This window comes from Chlorocebus sabaeus, chromosome 21, assembly GCF_047675955.1.
Source record: "Chlorocebus sabaeus isolate Y175 chromosome 21, mChlSab1.0.hap1, whole genome shotgun sequence".
NCBI classification, from domain to species: Eukaryota; Metazoa; Chordata; class Mammalia; order Primates; family Cercopithecidae; genus Chlorocebus; species Chlorocebus sabaeus.
The window spans coordinates 79,080,996-79,094,767 of NC_132924.1; the positions used below are offsets into that span (position 1 = coordinate 79,080,996).

Below are 13,772 nucleotides of genomic sequence, written 5' to 3' on the forward strand. Positions count from 1 at the left end.
TGTGCTGGCAGGCATCCCAAGTTATATTCCAATTCAGCAGGCATAGAAGACAGCGATGAAAGAGAATAGGCTGGCCCCTGTTTATGGCAGGTTAGCCCTAGGGCTTAGTAGAGTGCTAATAGCCCAGGTTACAGATGAGATCCAAGCTTAACCAGGCCTGCTTGTTCTGTCCCAGTGGGTCTTAGTCCTGGCTCATATTAGAATCATCTAGGGAACATCAGTGAGGGCCCTGACACCTACCCTCCAATCTATTGGGTCTGAAGTGGGCCCAAGAAAGCAGAGCCGGGGTTGAAAACCATTTCTGTATATGCCAGAGTTAAAGAACTTCCAATCCACAAGGGGCAGCAGGCAAGGCAGCACGTGGAGTCACCGTAAATCCATACCTTCCTGGAAAAACAATTCAGTGTCACCTGCAGGTGAGCCTATGTGTTCAGGTGCATGTGTGTGTGGGGGTGGGTGGGACAAGGTATGCATACACTACATGTGTACACACACATGCACACGGGGTAGAGAGTAATAGCGTAGGATTTGGAGGAGGACAGACCAGGATTCAAATCCCAGCTCTGCCATTCACTAGCTGAATGATCTTAGATCGATTACCTACTATCTCTAAACCTCCATTTTCTCATCCATAAAATGGGAATAATCATGTTATCTATCTCATGTGAGTTTAAATGAGCTAATTTATGAAAATTGCTTAGCCTGAAAACTGCCTACACACAGTAAGCACTCAACGAGTTTTAGCTACTGAGAATGACCACCTTCTTGCTACTCTAGGTTACCGTGAACATCCTTGAAGAAAATGATGAAAAGCCCATTTGTACTCCAAACTCTTATTTCCTGGCCCTCCAAGTGGATCTGAAAGTTGGCACAAATATTCAGAATTTCAAGCTGACGTATACTGACCTTAATTGCAGCCCCAGATCTTTCCATTATTCCACTGGCTCAGGTATAGTACTTGGTGTCGACAACCCTGACCCCGTCTCTGAGGACCCTGAAGTTGTCTAGGGTAGGGGTCTGTTCTCACAAACTGATCTGGGCAAAGTGGGATGGGAGTTGGGAGGGCATTATTTTTTTGAGATAGGGTCTTGCTATGTTGCCCAGGCTAGTCTTGAACTCCTGGGCTCAAGTAATCCTCCTGTTCAGCCTCCCAAGTAGCTGGGACTAGAGGCATCCATCACCGCACCCAGCTTGCTGGGGAAGTGTTTGAATGAGAAAAGCAGAGATACAGAATCTAGCAGCCCCTATGCTTCCTGATGCTCCTCTCGGTTTCCCCTTCTCGTCTTACTCCTCCCAGACCCCATATGTGACTGCTCAAAAGCCCAAGAAAAGGGTGAACCCTATCCCCTAATTCCTGACTACAGTATGAGTCATAAAGCCTATTAGTGTCATTAGAAAAAATGCAGTCCAACTTTTCAACCACCTCTTTTCCTGAAAGCTTGTAGTGGGGGCAGGGAATCCCAGTCCTCTCTCTGGATAATAATAGATTAAATAGATTAAGTGCATTTTGAAATGTGTCCTCAGGAATTCTCTTCTGCTCCATTCATCTTCTCTCTTTAAAAATACACCATTCTAGGGAAAAAAGAGCACCCCTCAATGGAAATTAGACCAAAATAGCTCATCTAATGAAGTGCTGGGGCCAGAGATTTAAACCCAAACAAGCAGAACAATTCCACGTGAGAGAGTAAAAATCCATCCCTGCTGCCTGCTGTGCCCTTGGCCGAGCAGGAACTCGAACAGTAGGAAGCCTCTCGAGCTGGCTGTGTCACAAAACCCAGGGGCAGAAACTGCCTCGAGACTGCAGTTGCCGAAGATGGAAATAATCCATACTGAGAGCCCTAAGGCCTTTATGGAGCATTTTGCTGTTAAGGGAGCAAAAATTGCATCATCTCCTGCTCCATTTACTGGTGTTCAGTTGGTAATGAGTCTGGAGTCAGTGGAGGAATGAGCAGGGGTGTGCTTGGGCTGGCAGCCTCTCTGCCCCAGGCTCCCTGAGCTGAGCCATGAGCCCCAGCAGAGCTGCGTGTGTGTTTGGGGGTGTGATGGGGTGGGTTCAGGAGGACCTGGGACTGCCATTCCTGCAAAGCCAGGAGGCACCTTCCTTTGGGGGACTCCAGGGACATCCATAACCAGTGTGACCCACTGGGTCCCATGAAAAGCATGCAGTGAACTTGGCCTATGGCTAGTGATGTGACCTATTCTACCCTCTTGACGCCCACTCATTTGTCTGAGTGTGAATTACAGTGTTGTTACCAAATAATTGCTGAGTGAGAAATCAGAAGGGCTGCACCAGGGTTACAAAGTCTCTGCTTAATACTCAGCAAGATGGCACCTAGGCTAAGGGTGTTGTCCTATTGTCCTTTTCTACTCAGCCTTGTTTATAGCCACGCTGGTTGTGAGCAAGAGTTTCTTTGTATTAATGACATCTCTGGTGCAGTTAAAGCCTGTAGCATATAACTAATCCAGCTCTGGTGTGTCACAGATACAGTCTACACTTGAGGTGTGGACATTTGAGAAAAAGATTGAGTGCAGTTTTCTTCTAAACCTTTATTTCTTACTCTCTTTTCTTCCTTTTACCAACACCCCTGCATCAAATCTCATTTAGGTAACGTCAACAATCATTTCACCTTCTCTCCCAATGCTGGTTCCAACGTCACACGCCTGCTGCTTACATCTCCCTTTGACTATGCTGGTGGGCTTGATAAGATTTGGGACTACAAGCTACATAACTGTCTACATAACTGATGACAACTTGCTGTCTGGCAGGAAGAAAGCTGAGGCTCTTGTTGAGACAGGAACAGTGACACTGAGTATTAAAGTCATTTCCCACCCAACCACTGTCATCACCACAACCCCCAGGGTAAGGGCTTTAGGACCTGGAATCCCCAGGCATGTTCCCTTGTGAGTTATGTTGATGGAATTCTTTCCCCTGCCCGGAGATATGTGGGGTGGACTGAAGAGTTGCGGTATTAGGATGTTGCCAAAAATGGCAACCATGGGCTGGACTGGAGTAGCTACAGGGTGGCAAAAATCTGGTGAGACCTCAGACTCATAAAACCACTCATATTTCCTGTTCTGGTAGAGAAGAGTGTATTGTTTGTGCAGAGACTTGTGAGAGATCAGACCTCAACCACCTGTGTGGCTTGTGGCACAGGAGCTGATTTTCATGGGCATGCTGCCAGATGCTACCTTCACAGCCCCTCTCGGCATGTTCAGAAGAGTCTTTGCAAATCAATATCCATGAAATCAGGTTGCTTGCTTACTGCTGGGTGCCCTTTTCCACATCTTTTGAAGAATCGCCATGTACCAGTCTGTACCCTACACCCCACCTCCACTCCAAAAAATTCATCCAATCTACAAATATCGATTTAATGCCTATAGTGTGCCAGTCACTTTAGCAAACAAGCCAAAAATGATCCCTGCTCTCAGGAAGCTTATTGTATGGGTGAGTGGTTCTCAAAGTGTGGTCCCTAGACCATCAGAATCAGCACCACCTGGAAACTGCTTGGAAATGCAAATTCTTGGGCCCAGCCTAGATTATTAAAGTTATAGGTCACCCAACCATGATCATCACCATGACCTCCAGGGAAGGATGCTGGAAGCTGGAATCCCCAACTGTATCCCCTAACCTAATGGATCAGAAACTCTGGAGGTGGGGCCCAGTGAGCAGTGTTTTTAATCAGCCTTTCAGGGAATTCTAATGTGCATTAAAGTCTGAGAGCCACTGATCTAGAGGGGCAGATAGATTACAAACAAGTATTCAAACTGACAAAGTAAATACAGACTGTGGGAAAGGGTAGGAAGAAAATGACCAGGTGCTGTCACAGAATCGGCTTGGAGAAGGAAGGGAGAGCCTGGAATCTGACAACAGGATTATCTCCCCTGTCCCTTAGAGGAACTGGTTTGCATCTATGCTAATTCATCTGTCCCCTTTCTTCTTCTTCTTCCTCCTCCTCCTCCTCCTAGTAGAAGCTGCACCCTTGGTCAGCAGCCTCATACCTGCAGCATGCCAGAAGGAAGATAATCAGAACCTTAGAGAACGCCCTATGGAGGCAGCCAGCTTCTTCTCAGAGTCTTCCCAGGAGCTGGTTCATGCTTCTCTCTCCTGTGCTCAAGTCAATATGACCCCAGTGAATGGAGGTATATGGCAACCCTAAGGACTTTCCTTGTGGGAGGAGCTGGTAGGCTCCCCTGAGTGAGGAGTTCCCACCTTTCTTGGGCTCAGAGCATGACCTAATTGTGACATCTCCAGTCCTGAAACCTCCGTAACTTGTTTGTTATCTGTCTCCAGCTCTAGGAAGCAGATGCTGAACTTGAGGCTTTGCTGTGATATCAGCCCACTCCTCTGGCAGTGGCAGCTTGTAGTTGAGAAAACACTGAAAAGCCTACAAGGTGTTTAAAAAAACAACTTTCGTGGCTTATGCCGTCTTGGTGAGAGACAATGGCTATATTCGTCCCTGGGTTATGCCCAGATATGGTAGAAAAAAAGCCAATGGACTTTTTTTAGCTTTGGGGAAGAGGAAGACAGAGAATAAAATTAGGCCTACAGTTTTCAGTTCCCTAAAATTTCTGGGTTTTGATCTAATGGATGTCTGCAAAGACTATAAATAAGGTGATGGTTTGAAGCAGTAAGAACTGTGAGCACACAGATGTCCAATTTATAGAGCAATAACAAAGAGTGGAATATATACTCAACACGAAAGAGTGCTGAATGTCAAAATCACTACCACCCTCCACTCACCCTCCCTGCTCTCTGTTGTTCAAGCCCAGGGTCACCTACCAGGTCCTGAGGAAAAACGTTTACTCTCCATCTGCGTGGTACGTTCCTTTTGTCATCACTTTGGGCTCCATATTGCTTCTGGGTCTCCTGGTGTTCCTGGTCGTCCTATTGGCCAAAGGCATCCACAGACACTGCCCCTGCAAGACTGGGAAGAACAAGGAACATCTGTAAGTTGCCAGTGGGCTAGGCCCTCTTCCCCTCCTCCTTTAGGACACTTTCTGGTGATATTAGGAGAAGGAAAAATAGAGAATCAGGATTTCTCTACAAGGCAGGTTGCCTGGAATGAAGGCAGGAAAAGGAGATATGGGGGAAGGAATCCCAGCTCCCCTCAGTCCTGGTGCACTTTTTTTTCACCTGCTAGGCCAGGAAACCATCCTTTTGGCTTTCCCTGGCAACCTACTCTGTCCTTGAGGCTCTCAATGAGACTGGAGCATCAACCTTCTGATGACCTTGCCCTGGATAAAACCCTCAGAAAAGCCCTATTGTGAATAGTGATAGAATATGCCGTGCTCTTATTTGTAGAATATTTAAAGGATAGTATGGAATTAAGGCAAGCACACAAAACCAATAAGGGAAATAAGCTTGTGTCTCCAGTGACTCAGCTGGGTTTTTGTGTGACCAAATAATTATTAGTGTTTTGCATGTGGTCTCAGTCTCTCACTCCTAAGGGTTATAAATGCAGGCCTGTTTTCTCTCTTTCCGATTTTCACCTGCCCACTAATATGCCTCTTATTGTGCCAATCTGTGACGTGTCTTTTACTGGCTAAAAGAGAGGTAGTAGAGTGACATGAAGAGAGCACCAAAGAATCACAAACTTCTCCCAGAGCCAGGCTTCTTAATTCTCGGTAGCTCTTAACAACTTACAGCTTAGATGGTTCTGAGCCTGAGTTTTGGAGTTCGATGGGCCTGGGCTTGAGTCTTAGCTCTACTGTTTTCTTGGAATATGGCTTTGAGCAAGTCACCACCTCTGTGAGCTTGAATTTTCTTGTTTGTAAAATTAATCAAACTAAATGAGCAAATGCAAACAAGGCACTTAACTGTATTCCTGATACAGAGTAAATGCTTAGTACACTACCCAGACATTTTTTACAAATCTTGTTTCCTTATTCTTCACAGATGAGTCCCAGTGAGTTCAGGATTCTAGATTCCAAGTTTAGCTCTATGCCCAAGTATCTTGAGGTATTGGAACCTCTGAGTTCTAGGATCTCTCAATGGCAAAAAGAGGGGGTGATGAGACATGTGTGCCTTTTAAGGGCATTTTAAACATTAACTATTAACTGTCAAATAACAAAATGTATGGATGAAAGACTCTGTATAAAAGTACAAGGCATTAGAATAAAGATGTGCATTGCATTTTGCCATATTTATTGCGAAAGTTTGTTGCTATGGGCAACCTTGACTTCAAGGTAAGAAATCCTCGAGCATCTGCTGAAATTAAAAAAGGCATTTTTGTTTGAACTCTATTCACAAATTGATTTTTTAATAAAAACAGCTCTAAAAGAGTAATTGCTTGTAAGGATGGTGGTGTACTGTAATGCGATTTGGATAGAAGTTCTTGAAGAAACAAATCCAATAGACACTGTAACTCTCATGTAATTTATGGCTAAATGTTAAATATGTACCTTGAACCTGGTTCTTTTAACTTAGGTTGTAAATATTCATTGTTTTCAACATGGTTGACTTAAAAAAGCAAAACTAGCTAGAAAACCAGACTCAGACTCAACCACTCTGGAAATTAGTTATACCATATGACAGCCAACCTTTGTCAAAGAGCAAAGAAGAAAATTAGAGTTACAGAGTTATAGAATCCAAGGTGATCGTGGGAAAGGTCGTGGGGTCCAAGTCCAGCTCTTCATGTGACAGGAAACCAAAATGTAGCTGCCAGCTCTCAAGTCTCGTCTCCCTGCTGTGAGCCAAGCCTTCTGCTCTGCTGGCTCTTGGGGAGAAAGGGATGGGGCAGGAAGACTTGCTGGGCAGTCTGACTAGGGCAGGCATGTCCTCACCAGGTGTTCTCATCAGAGACAATGTATTCCCTGAAGTTTATAAGGGGATACTTTTTAACTCATCAAATTCTCAGAACGTCCCTAGTCCAAAGCCAATAGTGATGAAGCTGCTTTGTTTGAAGCAGGTGTGGTGGTCTAGTCTTTCTTGTCCCTATCCCTGGCACCTCTTTCAGTCAACCCCTGTATCTCAAAGGGCATAGTTGCCCAAAGAACCCCATGGTGTCATGTACGTGCCAGTGCAGCATACTTTCAAGTGAATTAATATCCCCTCTTTTTTCCCCTGCATAGGACAAAGAAAGGAAATAGGTTCGTACCTGTTTCCCTCGTCTGTTGTTTTTTGCTTGCTCTGTTGTGCTACATAAAAAGGTTCCTACTCGGCAGAGAATCAGGCTGCGATCACGTCTTGGAGCATTTTCAGCTGCATCTTCCGCGGATGGAAGGAAGTAGAGGTTGGTTGCAGCTGGAGAATGGGAAGGGCAGGGGCACAGTATCTTGGCCCACCTGGATCTCTCAATTTGGTCCTGTCTGTGCCCTACCTAGCGCCCTCTCCAATCAGCTCAGTTGAACACCTAGGTCTGTCCCTTGCTGCATGGCACAGGAGGAAAGAACTCTCCACGTGTTAAACGTAGACAAGACCTGCTTACTGCTGCCCACGGAGGGTGTCCTGAGGACAGCTAATGCTTTGTGCTGGACACAGGCCTCTTTTGAAAGAACAAATAAGGCCGGGTGTGGTGGCTCACACCTGTAATCCCAGCACTTTGAGAGGCTGAGGCGGGTAGATCACAAGGTCAGGAGTTTGAGACCAGCCTGGCCAGCATGGTGAAACCCTGTCTCTACTAAAAATACAAAAAATTAGCCGGGCATGGTGGCACACACCTGTAGTCCCACCTACTTGGGAGGCTGAGGCAAGAGAATTGCTTGAACCTGGCAGGCAGAGGTTGCAGTGAGCCGAGATTGCACCACCGCCCTCCAGACTGGGTGACATAGCAAGACTCTGTCTCAAACAAAACAAAACAAAACAAAAAAGAACAGATAATACTTGATACCCAGATTCTAATGGATTTGATCATTTCCACAAATTATTTAGATTAGACTAGTGAGAAAGGGGAGATGGGGGTGGTGAGATGGGCCAAGAAAGCTGAATGACTTCAGGGAAGTGGGTACATTGGGGGGGGGGGGCGGGGAAGGTCCATCTGAGCAGCTCCAGGTCTGAGGAGGTGTCCTGGCCCGGCCTCAAGTAGACTCCAGAGTGTTGGGGAGACAGGACAAAGAATTGGACAGTGTTTTAATTAAAAAAAAAAAAAATGCTTGCTTTAATCACTTCATTCACAGGCATGTGTCTGACATGCTTAAGGCTTGTCTCAATAGGGTTAGAAATTTGATTATAGTGGTTATTGATCATATTGAGGGTGATGATTTTAATAAATGAGATTTTCACAAACTGTCTCTAATCCCACTTTTTAAAAAGGGGCTGGGGGCTGGGCATGGTGGCTCACACTTATAATCCCAGCACTCTGGGAGGCCGAGGCTGGAGGATCACTTGAGCCCAGAAGTTCGAGACCAGCCTGGGCAACATAGTGAAACCCTGTCCGTAAAAAAAAAATTAAAAAATTAGCTGGGTGTGGTAGTGTACGCCTGCAGTCTTAGCTACTGGGGAGGCAGCTGAGAGGATGGCTTGAGCTCGGGAGGTCAAGGCTGCAACGAGTTGTGTTTGTGCCACCGCGCTCCAGCCTGGGCGACAAGAGTGAGATCCTGCCTCAAAATAAAATAAAACAACGAAATAAAATAAAAGGGCTTGGGGAATGAATGCATAAAACTCCCACCTTATGAAAAGAGGTATCCAATCCAATCTTTCTTTCTTATCTTAAAAGCCATTTAAAAGCCAGTTTTCTAGGTCCACTGATAACAAGCTAGAAAAAGAGTAAAAAAACCTACTGTTGTGTGTATATACGTATGTGTATGCATTTTTTTCTGAGAAGATGGAAAGCTGTCAACAAACACATCTACAGACAGAACAATTCTTTGCTGTGTCTGCAAGACTGAGATCGAAGCCTATTTAGGGGAATACCATTGTGGGGGTGGAATTTTAAGGTCAATCTAATGCCCAAGAAGCTTAACTTCTGCCTGTTCTGTTCTCTGCAGAAACGAAGACTGCAAAGAGAGACGTTGTGGTGGTGAGTATGGGCAGTGTGGGGCACCGGGCGTAGACACTGGGGGATAGGGGCCCCATCTCCCCCAAAGGCAGACCTGACACAGCCTTGTGGGCATGCTTATCATTCAGAGAGGTGCTTGCATTTGGCTACTGGAACAGATTGCTGTGTGATGAGCTCCTGATAGACTGTTCCCTCCACTGAACATGCCTGCTGATATATTTGCAGAAGAACTGGATTTCATAAATATTGAGTAGTGGTGTTTACTATCTATACCAGCTCTCCACGAGAGTGAGTTGGGGGAGTGAAGCTTAAAGACTAAAACTACTGCTTCAGCCTCCAATGATATTTAAATTTTCTTTCTTTCTTTCTTTCTTTTTTTTTTTTTTGAGACACGGTTTCACTCTGTTGCTCAGGCTGGAGTGGAATAGCATAATCTCGGCTCACTGCAACCACTGCCTCCTGGACTCAAGCGATTCTCATGCCTCAGCCTCCCAAGTAGCTGGGATTACAGACATGTGCTACCACACCTCGATAATTTTTTGTATTATTAGTAGAGATGGGGTTTCACCATATTGGCCAGGCTGGTCTTGAACTCCTGACCTCAAGTGATCCACCCACTGCAGCCTCCCAAAGCACTGGGATTATAGACATGAGCCACTGCGCCCAGCTGATTTAAATTTCCTTTGCTCTTCCAGTATCATGCAGAAAAGTGACAGAGAAAGGGCCCTGCCTGGTCTGGGGTTGGCTCTGCGCACTTAGCCTTATCACCTTGGGGACTTCCCTGGCCTTGCTGAGCTTTAGGTTCCTCGCCTGTAAAATGGGGGGTGAGGACATCTGCCCTGAGATAACAAATGGAGGAATAGTTTGAAAATTGTTAAGTGTCACACAAATGCAAAGTGTTACAGGATAGCTGGAAAGTTCCCTCTCCTCCACCTCTCTCTCTCTCTCTCTCTCTCTCTCTCTCTCTCTCTCTGACATAACCTTATCTACCCCCTGGGAAGTGAAGTGAAAGAACTTGAAGGTGGCTCCCTCCAGCTCTTCCCTACCCTCATGAGTAAGGCTTTGTCATGGTCCAAGCTTCATGAATTTGTTGCATGATAATTCAATGGCTCCTCCCATGAGGAAGTCAATGCAGGGCGCTGGAATTTTGGCTTCAGGCACATCTAACCCCTAAGTCTTCTATGTTCTGGCCAGTGTACAAACAGGAAGAAGAGGCAGTCTCTGGTCTCCTGGGTCTTATTGTCTAAGGCGAGTACCCTTGGGGATGCCACTTAGAGATTGCTCTAGAACTATGTAATATTAAATTAGTCTATTAAATAAATACCCGTGACCACAAAAAGTGGGGCTGCTTAGCTGGTCAAATTGATGAAGCCTGTGTAATCCCCATTTCCTCTCTCTTCAGAGTTGGGGAGTTGTGGGGAACTAGGTAGGGGATCCTTTAAGTGATAAAACCTGGGGATTGGAAAGCTTGCCAAACTCCAAACACAATCCCTGCTACTGTGCTAGCGACCCTGACTTTCGCACCTCTAGAGGGCAGCATGTGAGGGAAGGGGTGTTTCTATGGGGACGAGGGACAGGTGCATTAGGCAGAAGTCAGGTCCTGGAGGGTGGCACTGAGGACATATCAGGGAAGAGAAGAGACCTGGAGCACAGGACTTAGGTGAGGCCCAGATGCGACATTGCATTGGCCTAGGCAATGGGAGGCTGCAGGGGAGGGCCGGAGTGCCAGGGCCAGAGGTACGGACACCTAGGAGCTCACCTGTGTCCACCTTGACAATGCCTGACAGCGATCCACTGACAAAACGTAGGTCTTAGCCATGCTGTGTGGCATTTCCACTCTTCCTTCTACGCTTAGATTTTATTTACTCAGGGTGCTTCCTTAACCCCCAAGTGTGGTTTAAATGTCTCCTCTACCCCTACCTGTGCCCCATGACAGCCTACATCTCCCCATCATAGCCTTATCACTCTGCGTTGCAGCACCTGTTTGTAACTGGCAAGCTTTGTACAGGCAGTAGCCATGCTGCCTTGTTCACTGCTGTGTCCCCTGCATCTAGTACAGTGCCTATTAAAGACTTAGAAGTCAAGAAGGCTTTGGGTAAGGAGCTTGGGTCGTGAGGATGCATGGCTTTGCCTGGGGGGAGGAATGTAGGGTTGTGTTTGATGCCGTCTCTGTCTTCTCCTTAGGAAACTATCCAGATGAACAGTCTTTGATGGAGAAGTCATAAATCCAGGTAATTAAGTGGCAATACCACTGTAAGAATGCTTTTCATATTCCAGACTGGTAGAAGCATGGAGGACCTTATCCAATTTCCTGCTTTTAACTCATTTTGTCAATCCGTTTGGCTATGTCGCCTATACAGTGCTGACTCTTCCAGGCTAATACAACGTGAGATCAGCTGTGAACCCAGCTGGCTTGCAGATGCTCAATTACAGGATCACACTCGTGAGGCCTCAGTGGGTCTCCACCTAAAGGCTCACGTTCAAGGGCCATGCCTCTTTCTTGCCTCCCTTCCTAAATTACGAACCAGCTGAGGCAACTGGTGAATCCAGGAATTCACGTTTTTTTCCTGCTTTTTGGTACTCATTGCGCCCCCCGCCCCCATCCACATTCTTCCTGGATGCTTCTAATAGCATTTTATTAGTAGTGGAAGATACAGAGAAATGGCAAGTGTAGTTTCTTTTTTTCCCCAGATCAGGGCCAAGAATTTCTTCTTGGTCGGCAAGATGAACATAAGGTAGAGCTGGCCTCCAGAGCTCTCATCACCCCCGTGAAATCAGCTCCAAATTTAGCTCCTTTACACTCATCCCTCCACTTACAAAGGCTCAATTATAGACGTGAATAAAGGGAAGGAAACCAAATTCAGGAGGCAAGTGTGTTGGCTTCCTGCCACCCTCATATGCAAACGGCACCGGTCCTCCTCCTAAGGAGGATGGCTCCTCTCCAGTGAGAGGCTGCTGCCGCTACTGCTGCTGCTGCTGGAATTAAATTTCCCTCTATTATTAGGTGCTTGTTACCATAATGTGCTCACATTAGCATAAGTGCTGGTGGGATCCTGAGCTGAGAGGCCACTCATGCTGTATGGAAATGACAAGAAGCAAGGGCTTGCCTTAAACCTGATCTTCCAGAGCAAAAGGCAGAGGAGGATTTTTGTGTTTTTGTGTAGTTGAGAGAAAAAAAAAAAAAAGACATGAGCCAACTGGCCTAAATCAATTAGCGTCTGCTGGCTTGGACACAATAAAAATGGCTTCCTTGCATCATCTCAAGTGGGACCAGATTTGTATGTCTGTGTCTACAAATTGCTGCTAACCTAACATAAATAAAAATCAGCCTTTTCCTTCTCACTTGGTGAATTCCTTTTTATAGCAGGAATTCAGGGGTCTTTTAAAACAAACAAAATGAATCAGAAAGTAATGGGTAATCCCATTAGAAACTGAACCTAATTTATCCAAAGATTGCATGGAGTTCAAGATTTACACGGCCTTCTCATCCTGCAATTGAGATGTCCTTAAGATGCTCCTAAGCCTTTCTATCCAGAGAGGTTTGCTATTTGCTACCTGTGTGGTCCAAGCAGCATGGCTTGTGACAAGGGCAGGCTGTTGGAGACTGCAGTGCCATTCACATGTCTGCTGTCGGTGTCAGTGATTCACCTCTTCTAGTGTGCTTCATCTTCCCTTGGGAGTCAGAACAGAGCGGGGTAGAAGTGGGGGAAGAGACAGTCATTGGAATTTTCTGGTTTATGTGATTGTTGTGTTTTTTTCTTCACTAGTGACCGGGGAAATGTATGCATTCAACTCAAAAACTGGATCCAGAAAGTGGAAAGATCCACTAACCCAAATGCCAAAATGGAAAGAGCTCAGCTCCCAGGGAGCGGCCCCATGCAGAGTTGCTTCTGGGGAAGGGATGGGGCCACTGAGAAGCACCAACCGGGGAAAAGATGAGCTGAATGGCAAAGCGTGGGCTGAGGGTGCTGGTCTGGGTTCCAGAAATGAGGATGGCAAGCCGGGCACCCCAAAGAACAGAAATCCAGCCTTCATTAACAGGGCTTCCCCCAAACCACACCCAGGAAAGTAAACAGGGGCCTGTTAATCACTGGGATGCTGCCTCACCCTAAATTCTATGGGGACAGTGTGGGCATGGCGTAGGTGGGACAATGTGGGCTGAGGGGATTCAGACATCCAGGGTCAAACATGAGATATCTGACAAATTTTTAAACAAATAGAAAGGGATTTGATCACATAGTTTCCTGTTCTGAAATGATACAGGAACATTTTCTATCAGATCTCAGAACTACCTGTGCTTCTGATCAGCAGGACTGTTAACTTTGGGGTGTGGAATTGTGTTTCTTCTTTGCATTGACTGCTAGGAAGCTCTATTCTGTTCAGTTCACAGGACTTCCTGACACAAATAGTGAGGACTATCCTTACATCTGGTTTCCACCTTATTTTCCTGCCCTGGTTTTAACATCACCCAGATTTCTTCACTTATAAATATACTAAAAAAATAAAATAAAATAAAATAAATAAATAAATAAATAAATATACTATACACCTTTGTAAGTCACCTCAAATCTTATTCAAAAGAAGCAGAACAGTGAAAAAACAGATTAATACGTTAAGAGTTGGTCATCTGGGAAGAAGAAAACGCAGTAGGCACGTTCTTTTGTTTTCTCTTGTGGTACTGTGTAACTTATAGTCAAAGTACACAGATTTAATGTGTTCAACTAGATGACTGAACACATTAGATCTGTTCAACACTCCTCCCAGAGGCAGCCACTATTCTGATCTTTATCATCAGAGATTAGTTTTGCCTTTTTTGAATTTCATATAAGTGGAATC

At 45.7% G+C, this 13,772-nt stretch overlaps 1 protein-coding gene across 1 annotated transcript in view; it reads left to right on the forward strand.

The window, feature by feature from the left end:
• CDHR3 (cadherin related family member 3) overlaps nt 1-13,409 on the forward strand; it is a 67,993-nt gene extending 54,584 nt beyond the window's left edge. Inside the window, 9 exon segments of the mRNA XM_073009240.1 lie at nt 778-949; nt 2,606-2,724; nt 2,726-2,860; nt 4,766-4,947; nt 7,072-7,083; nt 8,924-8,957; nt 11,121-11,137; nt 11,139-11,167; nt 12,704-13,409. Coding sequence (XP_072865341.1) covers nt 778-949; nt 2,606-2,724; nt 2,726-2,860; nt 4,766-4,947; nt 7,072-7,083; nt 8,924-8,957; nt 11,121-11,137; nt 11,139-11,167; nt 12,704-13,008 — 1,005 coding nt within the window. The 3' untranslated portion in view covers nt 13,009-13,409.
• Nucleotides 13,410-13,772: the final 363 nt, after the last annotated feature.